Source organism: Sarcophilus harrisii, chromosome 2 (assembly GCF_902635505.1).
Source record: "Sarcophilus harrisii chromosome 2, mSarHar1.11, whole genome shotgun sequence".
Taxonomy (NCBI): Eukaryota; Metazoa; Chordata; class Mammalia; order Dasyuromorphia; family Dasyuridae; genus Sarcophilus; species Sarcophilus harrisii.
This window is the reverse complement of record NC_045427.1, coordinates 326,456,061-326,468,561: the sequence shown is the minus strand read 5'-3', so window position 1 is coordinate 326,468,561 and position 12,501 is coordinate 326,456,061. Positions and strand designations below refer to the sequence as shown.

The 12,501-nt window shown below is 37.9% G+C and overlaps 1 protein-coding gene across 1 annotated transcript; it reads left to right on the top strand.

Annotated features, from left to right (window-relative positions):
- Window positions 1–480: 480 nt before the first annotated feature.
- Window positions 481–12,253, top strand: LOC100923639 (retinol dehydrogenase 11). The gene is made up of 7 exons (XM_003756370.4): window positions 481–643; window positions 4,875–4,993; window positions 5,971–6,126; window positions 6,579–6,683; window positions 7,399–7,608; window positions 8,053–8,242; window positions 10,809–12,253. Exons 1-7 carry the CDS (start codon window positions 576–578, stop codon window positions 10,909–10,911), a joined length of 951 nt encoding a protein of 316 aa, XP_003756418.1. The 5' UTR covers window positions 481–575; the 3' UTR covers window positions 10,912–12,253.
- The last annotated feature ends 248 nt before the right edge of the window (window positions 12,254–12,501 follow it).

Genomic DNA, 12,501 nt, shown 5'->3' with positions numbered 1-12,501 from the left:
TTATCACTAATCCACCAAAATAGCTAACATTCATATAGTGCTTGAAATGTGCCAGGAACTATACTAAGTTATTTACAATTATTATTTCATTGGTGGGGTGGGGGGAGGGTGTATGTTATTATTATCCCCATTTGACAGATGATAAAACTATAGGTCATTAAGTTTAAGTGACTAAATTATGTGTGATTAAAACCCAGACAAAGGAAACTGATAAACTTTTTTTATATGAAACCAGGTAGAACAATTATTCACTAGTAAATTCAAAGAGTCATTTTATCCTCCGTTTGCCCCTCCATTCCCTTCCCAAGTGAGTAGGTAAAAACCTCTGGGATGGGATTTACTAGAAATCCTGTAGCACTAATCCCAGCTTCTAAATTTCGGCTTCTAAGAAAAGTCTAAATTAAACTACATTGCCCAGAAGCCTTTGTTTTTTTTTTTTTTCCCTAGTTGAACCTATTGCAACTTAAATAGGAAGTGCTCAGAGAGAGCCAGCCATAGTAGCTGGTGCTAGTTAGAGGCACCAAGACATCTGCATCATCCTTACCTGGGGCTCAGCCCTGCCAATTTAGGGAAAGATGTTCGGGGTTCTGGTGCTCTTGGCTTCATTTGTCTTCCTCCTGGTCTTGGCAGCACCCTACATCAGGTGAGTGAGGGCTGGTGGCCGGCCGGCCGGCTCTGCGGCCATCCCATTCCTCTCCCCTTTTCTCCCTCAGCCCACCTTCCTGAAGAGGTGAGGGGCTTCTCGCTGCGGAGGAAGCTCCTAGCTGGAGGGCCTCCGAGGGCTGAGCCCGATGGGGGCTCCTTGCAAAGGGTAGTCCTAGCCAAACGCGGGGGAGGGCTCAGCTTGCGGGCCCGGCTTGTAGTCCGGTGGCCTCGGGGAATCTCTGATCCACTCCCAGTGGCCAGAGTCCTGGGAGATCAGGGCGGCTCCTTCCTTTAGGAGGTTTAATATGCCCATGGTGGCAGGGGCTCAATGGGGTTTTGGACAGTCCCCGTGAGAGAAGATGAAAAGCAAAAAATAGTGTTTTTCTTGGGATCAATGCAACCTCCACGAAGTTGTTTTCTCTAGTGGAAGTAGTTTGAAGAAATCATAGACCTAGGACCCAACCTCCCCCGGCCCAAACTCAACATTCTTAACCTAGGGTTTCAGATTAGAGAGAGCACATTTCCCCCTGCCCCCTGCCCCCTGCCCCCTCCCCCCGCCGTAATTCCCGTCCGCACTGATAATTTACAAAATCGCTGTTCTGGCTAAGTCTTGATTGTTATCTCTTTTGACCTTCCGGCAAAAGTACAAACTCACTGAAAGAGTTCGGCTCCAAAGAATTGTAACACCTTCCATTTTTCATTAGGAGTATGAGCCAGGGAAAAAATGACTCAGTTGCTCTCTTAGTCTCAGAGTCAAAAGAAAAAGTTCACAGAGGGTATATTTTATTAAGGCTGAGGGGGATACGTGTTACTTCCTGAATTGCATCTCCTTTCATTAGGACTTAGAAACGTACCTGCTCACTTTTTTGAATGGGCTTCATTTTCTCAAAATCAAGGGGAAGACAAAGATTTTCCCCTGAGCAAAGAGGAAAACTACTGTGTGTTGATTGGTTGAGTTTGGATGACTAACCAAGAATAATTTTGGAGCATCAGAAGATGGTGGGCAACTAGTGGCATTAAATGGCATTTAAGGATTTAAATTTGTTTCTTATATTCTCTTCTTTCTGTAGCTCTTTCTCCTTAAATTCAAAAGATCTGAGTTAAGGTTTGACCTCTGGCATGTAATGTTTTGCAACAGTGAGAAAATTCCTTAAATTCAGTGTCACAGGCAACTGAATGTCTTACATTGTAAAGGTAGTTGGATGAAACTGATGAAATCGCAGATTTAGATAATCTATGTCTAGATTCTTTTAACTTTAAGGACTGAAACATCAAAGTGCTATGGGAAATAAGGAGGAGAGCCCTGTTTGCAAAATTTGGTAGTTTGATTTTCTTTGGTTTGGTTTTGTTTTTAACATTGAATAGTCCATGGAATAGACCATAGAGACTGTTACAACCATAAAATAGTGAGGGTGTATGTATGAAATTGCATCTTATAGATTCAAGATTTGAATGGGAAAAAAAAGCCCATTGAAACATCTTCTGTGGCATGAAAAATAGATTGTTTTTTAAAGAGTCCTAAGAATCAAAAAGCTGGCCTTTTTCATGGCTTAGTAGAAAAGGAGATCATAATATGGGGTAAACAAACCTTAACAAGTTGCAGTTTGCATTTTTGTTTTTCTTCCCGGGTTATTTATACCTTCTAAATCCAATTCTTCCCGAGGAACAAGAAAACCGTTCGGTTCTGCACACATATATTGTATCCAAGATCTACTGTAATCTATTTAACATGTATAGGACTGCTTGCCACCTGGGGGAGAGGGTGGAGGGAGGGAGGGGAAAAATCGGAACAGAAGTGAGTGCAAGGGATAATGTAAAAAATTACCCTGGAATGGGTTCTGTCAATAAAAAGTTATTTTTAAAAAAAAATAAAAAATATATATTCCTCAGATCAACAGAAAAAAAAAAAAAAAAACCGAGTTGCAACTATATTTGTTCTTAGTCTGAATACTGCCTGTCCTCATGTTGGTTATTTACTATTCTTGTTTCTTTACTTTCAGAAATCCTGTTTAGGATCCTATATACAGTACAGATAATCTTATCTGCAGATTGGAGATAAAGGTGCAAACTAAAGATTTTGGAGGCAATCTAGGAAATAATTTATATTTGTATTATTTTTTAAGATTTATAAAATATTTCTCAATGCTTGAAGAAAGTAGTATAGATGTTACCCCACACTTTGCAGTTATGGGTACTCTAGCCCAGAAAGTTTAGTTGCTGTACCCAGGGACACATAGCTAAAGTCAGCACCAGGATTGTACATATTTAATTTATATGATTGCTTGCTGTTTGGGGGTAGAGGTGGGATAAAGGAAGGAGGGAGAAAAATTTAGAACACAAAGTTTCAGAGAAATGAATATTAATGCCAGCACTAGATTTCTATCCCAGAATTGGTTTCAATCCAAGCAATCTTCTTCCATCTTACTGCCTCACTAAACAAAACCTCTTACACAAGGATCAAGTATTATAATTTCAAAAAATTTTTTTCACAGGACTGGCTTTGTGCCAAGGCAATAAGAAAGCATACCCAGTGTGCAACAGAGATGTAATCTTTCTACAGAATAAGGCTTGTGATCTGCTATGTGCCAAGCACTGTGCTAAGTGTTTGGGATACAAAGGCAGAAAGTTAATTGTTGAAATTGAAGCCCAATGCCCTCCTGACCGAGAGTCTAATTCTCATTTTTTTAAATTGCCATTTTAATATAAAAAAATGTAACTTCATTTTTCACATCACAGTTATTTCCCAATATGCCTTCATAATGAATCCTCACTTGTAACAGACAGTTAAATAACTTACAAATCTGCTTTCTGACATTCCATATCCAAGGCACTTCAAACTCTCCGCTTAGGTATAGAGTATCCTTCAATGCTTTTTTTCTAAGATCAAAATTGGTCTTTTCAGTAAACCCAAATTTGGATATTTGTTTCCATTATAGTAGATTTATACTGTGTTTTGCTTTGCATCAATTCATATATTTTTCCCATTTTTTGAATTAGTTTGTTACTTTTAAATATATACATAAATATGGCATTTTGTTAAATATTTCTCAATTAACATTTAAAAATTTTTGTTAACTTTCATTTTTTTAAATTTTGGGTTCCAAATTCTCTCACTCCCTCCTATACCTCCCATACCTTTTGAGAAGCAAGTAATATACTGAGTATGCATGCAAAGTCATGCAAAATATAATTCCATGTTAGCCATGTTGCAAAAGAAAACATACAGAAAATCCTGGGGTAGGGGGGTAAAAAGAAAGTGAAAAAAAGTACTTCAGTCTGTACTCAGTGTTCATCAATTATCTCTCTAGGGAGAAGGTGATAGCATCTTTCATTAAGGGTTCTTTAGAATTGTCTTGGATTATTGTCTTGATCAGAGTAGCTTAGTTTTCCATGGTTACAATTATTACAATATGCTGTTACCATGTACAGTGTTCTGGTTTGCTTACTTCACTTTGTATTGGTTTATAAAAGACTATAGGTTTTTCTATAAGCATCCTGCTCATCATTTCTTATAGCATAACAACATTCCATCATAATCATATACCAAAATTCCCCAATTGATGGGTACCCATTCTGTTTCCATTTTTTTCTAGTCCTAGTTCTTAAGCTCTTGTTGTTTGTCCTTCATTTTCTAAAAGAACCCTGACATCAGGGAGATGATGCCATGACATGCAAGTAAATTGGATTTAAGTGAGGGAGGGCTGTGCAAGGTCATCTGCCTCACTTTCCCCTCCAGAGCCATCTGGGTCCAGTGGGAAAATATAGATTAGGAAGACTGGAGAAGATTGTGGATTCATGAGATTTTGGGGGGCAAAGATACTGGAGTGATTTGCCATTTCCTTTTCCAGTGGATTAAAGTAAACGGAGGTTAAATGACTTACCCAGAGTCACATAATTGGTAAATGTTTAAGACTGGATTTTAACTTGGGCCTTTCTCACTCCAAGCCCAGTACTTTATCTATTAACCATCTAGCTGCCTCTACTATTAGCATGAAATAGACACAATTCATTTAACTGGAAGCACTAAGACTACTTGCCTTTGCAAGCTCCTTCCATCTTTTCCTCCAAAAAAAAGTCCAGCCTCAAAAAATCTTTCACAGGATAATAAAAGATGTTTATTGTCTGAAAGCCACTGCAATGGGAAAAAAAATCAAATAAGTATAAGAAACCCAGGCTGAGGTGGGGAGCTTGTGGGAGAAAAAAATGAATTTTTTTCTTTTCCTCTGTAGGAAAGCACTTTCCAAAGGAGTATGTACATCAACTGTTCAGCTTCCTGGAAAGGTGGTAATAGTTACTGGAGCCAACACAGGCATTGGGAAGGAGACAGCCAAAGACCTTGCTCAGAGAGGCAAGTTTATGTTCCTCCAGTCCTCTCCAGCTTTTATTTTCTTTTTCTTGTTATTTCATCTTTTCCCTCTTAGTTTTAGGTATCTATGGTTCAGAATTTAAGAGTATCCTTGGAACCTGAATTTTGTTGTCCCCACTTGAGTTCTGATGCTATACCACTACAAAGCTTTGCATACCATGATGTGTACTATGAATGTTAGTAATTTGCTGAATAAAATTCTAATACTTTGTGCCCCAGCTACCTTCTCTGTAAAATAAATCTAATAGATTCCTCCTTGAACAGTTCATCCTGGTCAGTCAGATTGGTCTGAGCTTACTGTCCTCTTAAGAATCTCTGTTGTTAGGAGAACTGTATAAATATGTACACATATATTGTATTTAAGATATACTTTAAAATGTTTAACATGTATGAAACTACCTGCCATTTAGGGAAGTGGGTGGAGGGAAGGAAGGGAAAAGTAGGAACAGAAGTGTTTGCAAGGGTCAATGCTGAAAAATTACCCATGCACATGTTCTGTCAATAAAAATCTATAAAAAGGAAAAAAAGAATCTCTGTTGTTATACCCTATTTATACCCATCCTGAACTTTGGGTATCTCCCCCCTTTCCTATCTCCATTGATTACCTGAGATTTATTCAGTAACTATTTTGTCTTTCCTTATTGCACTTTGCCTCAATGCACGGGCTCCCAAGCCTGGTGGGAATTAAACTGAGTGGATCATGCTTCCCCTTTACCCAGATAGGATGATTTAACTTCCCCCATATTCTGGATCCCAACTTGTGATTCCCTTTTCCACATGATGAAGAATTAAGGGTGGGGGTGATGTATATAGAGTATAGATTTACGAGACAATGCCCCTTTCAGTTATGTAAGAACCTCCCCTAAGTCCATCATGAGCATTACCACTAGATTTGTTCTCAAAATCAGCACAGTAGTACTGTACACAAAAATTGAACTTGTTTATATCTTTACTCTTAGGAGCTCGAGTATATATTGCTTGTAGGGATTTACAAAAAGGGGAGTTGGCAGCCAGTGAAATCCGGGCTAAGACGGGGAACCAACAGGTGCTGGTGCGGAAGCTGGACCTGGCTGACACCAAATCAATACGAACTTTTGCTGAGGCCTTCTTGGCAGGTGAGAGCAAAACTGAATAATCGGGAGAAAAGGATCAAAGAAGGGACAAGAAACAAGAATGGGAATAGCACTCTCACTGTGTGGCTCGCTATTCTAAAAAAAAATCTCTACATTTAAGAAACGCCTCACTTTCCATAAATAAGTGACTTCTGATTCTTCTCTTAAGGGTCTGGAAGTTACCTGCATCTGTCAATTTCTTGCCTACTTCATGCAAATCTATCTTCTTTGTAGCATATGGAATTAGATAAAATCTATTAGTAGGATACAGGATTGATTATTGATCTATGGATTGAATGTGACCTATGCAACTGATAGAAAAATAAAGATTTGATTCTTGAGTCTTTTTTTTTTTCCCATGTCTCATCATATGCAAGTAGGCTGGGCATGTATCCAGGGCATGGGTAGCTTTATGGCTGCTGCTAAATCCTCATCTCTTCCTCTGTACTTTGCAGAGGAAAAACAGCTTCACATCCTGATCAACAATGCAGGAGTGATGATGTGCCCCTACTCTAAGACAGCTGACGGATTTGAGATGCACATCGGAGTCAATCACTTAGGTAAGAAATCTAACAGAGTTAGAAAGCAGAAGATATTGCCAAGTTCTCCTTCCTTACAAGTCTCTGGTTTAGATTCAGTTTAGTTTAGGATGTTCACAGCCATCACATTGCTTTTACACCTGCAGTTGCTTCAGCAATAATCCCTTATCACCATGTCCATATTTTGAACCTGTTGTAGGAGAAATTCCTAATCTCAGGCAGTTCCCGTTGAACAGAAATTACTCTCTGGCATCTAACTTCTGGCGCCACTTCATCCAAGTTGTTCACAAAAAGATCTGATCCACTATTTATCCAAAAGATTGGATTCTGGTACTCTCTCTGGGCCACTGCATTTGTGCCCAGCAACTTCTACAGTCATATTGACTACTTCACATTTATCTTTGGGATAGTGCTAATTTTTCATTAAAAAGATAGCATGGAACAGTGGAAACCAAAAGTCCACTTCTGACCCAGCTTTCTAGTTGAGAAACATAGGGCAAGTCAAAAATTTAGTTCCCTCATCTGTAATGAGAATAGTATCTTTAAGTACCAATCTTTCCAAGTTTTTGGTGAGAATCAAATGAGACAATATATGTAAAGCACTTTATGAACCTTAGCATTATCTGTAAACATGCTAGTGATGAGATAAAATGAGAAACTTGATTTGACATTTTCTCTAATTGGCCCCATACTATTATTGCCTCTGAACTTTCTCCTTTTCTGTATTCCTTCTCAGGTCATTTTCTTCTGACCCATCTGCTGTTGGACAGGCTGAAGGAATCAGCCCCATCAAGGGTGATAAACCTATCTTCCTTGGCATTTCACCTTGGCAGGATCCATTTTTACAACCTACATGGCGAGAAGTTCTATAACCGGGGCCTTGCCTACTGCCACAGCAAGCTGGCCAATGTGCTTTTTACCCAGGAGTTAGCTCGGAGACTAAAAGGTAGACCTGCAGAAGAATGGAGGTAGTAGAACAGAAATGGTAAAAAAGCAATAGGGAATCCAGTTGTCTTCCCTCCCTCTTTATTTAGGCAGAATCTTCCTAAAATGTATAGGATAAAGAATCCTACAATATGGGCCTCACCTATTACTTCTTCAAGCATCTCTTGCTCAGTGGCCTGTTGGAAAATAAATAAGGATCTACAACCTGAGGTAGCTAGGGACTTGATCTTCATTTATCAAGGTGTAAGTTTGGACTCTTACCATTTCTAAGTCAAATAAAGTAGCAGGTTTTCAGGCTTGTTCTGTGTAAAGATGGGTCCCATTGATGGCCTCAAGAGCCTGCCTTATGCCCTAGACTTCTAAGATGATGTTGGTAATAAACCAATGATTGAGATTTTGGGTTTTTGTATGTGACCTCCCACAATCCCTGTTCTTCTCATTCTAGGTACTGGGGTAACTACATATTCTGTGCACCCTGGAACCGTCAATTCTGAGTTGTTCCGGCATTCAACTTGCATGAAACTGTTATTGAAGCTGTTCTCCTCCTTTAGTAAGACCCCGCAGGAGGGAGCCCAGACCAGCCTGTATTGTGCTTTGACCGAGGGCCTTGAGCCTCTGAGTGGGAAACATTTCAGGTATGACTGTGTTTATAGAGGTCAAATTTTTCCTCCATAGAATGTCATTTGCATGACAACATATCCAGAGTTTTTAAATAAGCCTTATATTGATAGAAATATAAATTATTGAGTTATTTTCATGTTACTGATAAATATTATTGATAATTTTTTTGCATATTGATATTGAGTTGGGCAGCTCCTGAATGATTTGTCCATCATGCTTCTAAGTCATATTTGAACTGTTATGGATCTTCTGCACCTTAATTATGATACCATGAATTACAAAATTCACAGTTATTTATAATTCTCTTGATTCATCTATAGTTCAATTTTGTCCTGTACATCTGTTCAAGATTTCAGAACTTTATGATGTAAGGTTTTCTGGTAAGCTCTATTGTCCTAATAAGCCAGAAGGTTTTGTCCTTTCTTTCTTCATCATTTTAATATAAAAATACACTTTATAATGATTATAGTTACACTCCTAAAGTTAACCAATATTGGCTCTCAGATGCCTAAGGACAACCAAAACAGATACTCCTGCATTCATATAAAACAGGAATATCTGAGTCAGTTAACCTCAGATGTGTTCTCTTGTGGGTACATCATAGTTTCCGTTACACAGGTTTTCACCTAGGGCTATACTCTTACTATAAATTACCATATTCAATCTCCATAGTTCTCGATCTAGATGATGATGGCATTTATCTGAGAACCCATGATTATGAATATTGTGGCTATATACATTCTATTAGTAAGATGTAGGGTTCCAACTACTTATCTACTGGAGCAGATTTCCAAACATAGCCATAAAATATTCTTATCATCTATAAAATTTAGAAATACAAAATAGATAAATCTTTATTTTCATTGACTTAGGAGCAGTCTTCTTCGAAAGATGATCTTTGAAGAGGGATCCCTTTCCAATTTTATGGACTTTAATTTTAGTCTGATTGCTTTGGTCAGTTGTATATTCAACAAGCATTTATTGAGGCACAAGGAAATATAATGAAGATAAATTAGATATATTCTTTGTGCTTATGGAGCTTTTTTAATACACCACTATTGTAATTCAAACAGTCATTATTTTTCACATAAGCTAGAAGATCTTTGTCTTCAGTCTCTTCCCTCTGGAATCCATCTTTCACTCAAGTTTAACCTTTTAACTTCTTTGTTATATAAGTTCCATTGCCTTTAGGATCAAACTCCTTTGGCGTTTCTAAGTAGGTTTCAGTCCACCTTTCCAGGATCATTACCTAGCAAACAACAAAGCATTTATTAAGCAGCCTCTATGTGCCAAGTATTGTGCTAAGTGTTAGGGATACTAAAAAAAGCAAACACCAACATTGTCATCAAGAAGCTTAAAATCTAATTATTATACATTAATCCCCTTCTTGGGCTTTGTGGTCAAAGAAACTCACTTTGCTATTTTTCAAACATAACAATTCATGTTATTCATCCCTACTCACTGATAATCCCCCATTCCTAGAACACATTCCCTTTACATCTCTTTCTCTTAAAAGTCTCTCACTTCTTTCAGAGTTCCACTTAAGAACCACCTCCTACATGAACATGAAGTCTTTTCTAATTCCCCAGATGCTTGTGTTTTTACCTTGTCCTTCAAAATATCTTGTAATTGCTTTTTATATATTTTATATTTTCTTAAATATGTATGTTGTCTCTTCTGAGGGGTTGGAAAGTCCTTGGACATAGAGACTCTTCATTTTAATCTTTTTATTTGTTGTACCTAATGTAGTGCCTGGCACATAATAAATACTTAAGGCTTATTGGTTCATTTATAATGATAATGTACACTGTACCAACCACTATCAAGTGGTAAAGTAAAAGTTTCATTTTAATAGTTCATTCTATCTTTTCAACAACCATCTGTTAATCAAAGAATGTTAAACCTGGAAAGGATCTTAGATCATCTTGTTCAATCCCCTAATTTTATTGATGAGGAAACCCAGGGCTAGAGAGGTGACATGGCATATGTAAAAGAAACATGATTTCTCCCTCCCATTCTTCCTCTTTCTATCTTATTGGAAAATTTTTCTGAAAGAAAATGCTAATTTTCTCATAATACAAATAATCTAGGCAAAACAAATTTACTCATTGACCATGTCCAAGAATTCATGTCTTATCCTGTATTTTAAACCTCTGGCAGGAGGTGGATAGTGTGTTTCATCTTTAATCCTCTGGACTTGTTTCTGGCTCAAACTCAGATTTGAACTCAAGCCTGTGGAACTAACACAGTGCTTTTTCTGTTATATTAGGTAGCTAGGTGAAATAGTGTATAGAGCACTGGGCACGGAGGGAGGAATACCCGAATTCAAATGTGGCATCAGACACTTACTAGCTATATGACCCTGGGCAAGCCAGGTTTGCCTCAGTTTCCTCATCTGTTAATTATAGCACCTACCTCCTAGGGTTATTGTGAGGGTTAAATGAGATAATAAGCGCCTGAAATAGAATGATATATAAATGTTAGCTATTATTATTGTTGCTATACTTTATCCAGAGCTTGGACCAAACAAGTCTGCTTCATGGACAAAGTCAATAACATCAGTCTCTCTTTTCTCTCTAGTGAATGTAGTCCTGCATGGATTTCTTCCCGGGGACGCAACATGACAACAGCAAGGCGTTTATGGGATGTTAGCTGTAACCTGCTGGGAATCCAGCAGGACTGATGGATTGGTCTGTCCCCAAAGAGCAACTTCAGACTGCTTGGTTTTAAAGTGCCAAAAGGACTTCTACAAAGTTTATTCAAAGGGAGCACAATCCTTCTGCTGATAACACATTTGCCTACTTGACATCAGGGTAACAATCTCATGCACTGCCAGATCTTTCTATGTCTTTTTTACTTGTATGTCTCTGCCTTGTCTCTGTCCTTGCCAGGGCCATTTGTAATATTACAGGTCAGTAAGACTCCAAATTACGTGTGCAGATAATTCATTCTTTCTATTCACCTCTGGGCGAATGGGACCAAACTTTCAAGAGGGAAGGATTATAATGAAAGTTTAGCCCTCTTTGACCTTTAATTGCATAGTGTCAAGTTCCTACCAAACTGATCTTCATCTTCAGGAAAATAGTTCTGTAAATAGTCTAGAGACCCTTCTTCAAGACCATTATCAGGTTCCTCCTTTGGTAAAACCAATCCAAAACTGATGTCTAGACTCACTCAGGAAAATCTTTATTAAATCCAGACCTTTGACTCTTTCCTTTAAGTATCTTGAAGCCAGTGTAATTATGGTGGAGCAGACTGTGTTTCTAATAGGATGGCTTAAAAAATTTTTTCCAACTCTCTCCTTCCACTCCATTTAGGAGAAAATAAAGGCTAAGCGTTCTTTGTCATTTCTTGCTGTTTCTGACAAAGTTTAAAAAAAAAAAAAAAGAGGAATAAAAGATCTAAAGGATCAGGCCTCTCATTTCCTTCTTCCTTTTCCCTTAATTTCTCTTTGTAAAAAATCAGAAGGAAGAGGGCAAGGCTATTTAATTATTGTTCATCACCAGTCACATGTGTGACTGGTTTAATTTAGTGACTGCTACCAAACAGTAGAGATTGAACTCACTGTTACACAACAGATAATATGAATGAGAGAAGGGAACAATTGTCATTTGGTCTTCATACGTTCAACAGAGTCTATTTTTCTTTATAGTTTTGGGCTTCTATGTCATTGATGATTACAAAACAGTTAAGTGAGTAGGTCTTCCTTTCAATTGTATCTGTGCAAATGGTAGGGAAGCATGTGGAGAAATTAGAAAACAAAGGATTAGAGAAGGGCAGGGTGGGGTTGTTGCAAGTTGAATGATAGTAGAAGAGGCTTGTCTGTGAGATAGTAGATAAACTAAAATGGCAGTCCCAACCAGCACTAATATAGCTAGGGAAAGCATCTTCATAGTGTAAAGAATCTTTTTCTATAACCCAGATGAAAACATACTGAAATTATGCATCATTTTATTCAATTTCTAGGCAGCTAGGTGGCACAGTGGGTAGAGTGCTGGGTCTGGAGTCAAGAAGAGTTCAAATTTAGCCTTAGGCACTAAACTGTGTGACCTTGAGCAAGTCATTCAACCTCAGTTTCTTCATCTGTGAAATGGAGTTAATAATAACACCTACCTCGGAGGCTAGGGATGTTATAAGGATCAAATGTTGTAAAGTTCTTAGCTGAGTACTACTTGACAATGACTGAATATTATGTAAACATTAGCTATAATAATATTATTATAATTTCAGAGTATTTGTTTATCATTAGGATTATGTAGATACACTTAGAACT

Excerpts from the sequence above, each read along its gene's own strand:
- LOC100923639 (XM_003756370.4), top strand. The coding sequence starts at position 576 with ATGTTCGGGGTTCTGGTGCTCTTGGCTTCATTTGTCTTCCTCCTGGTC. Across the intron at positions 4,994-5,970 it reads CAAAGACCTTGCTCAGAGAG|GAGCTCGAGTATATATTGCT; the intron begins GCAAGTTTATGT and ends CTTTACTCTTAG. Across the intron at positions 7,609-8,052 it reads GTTAGCTCGGAGACTAAAAG|GTACTGGGGTAACTACATAT; the intron begins GTAGACCTGCAG and ends TTCTCATTCTAG.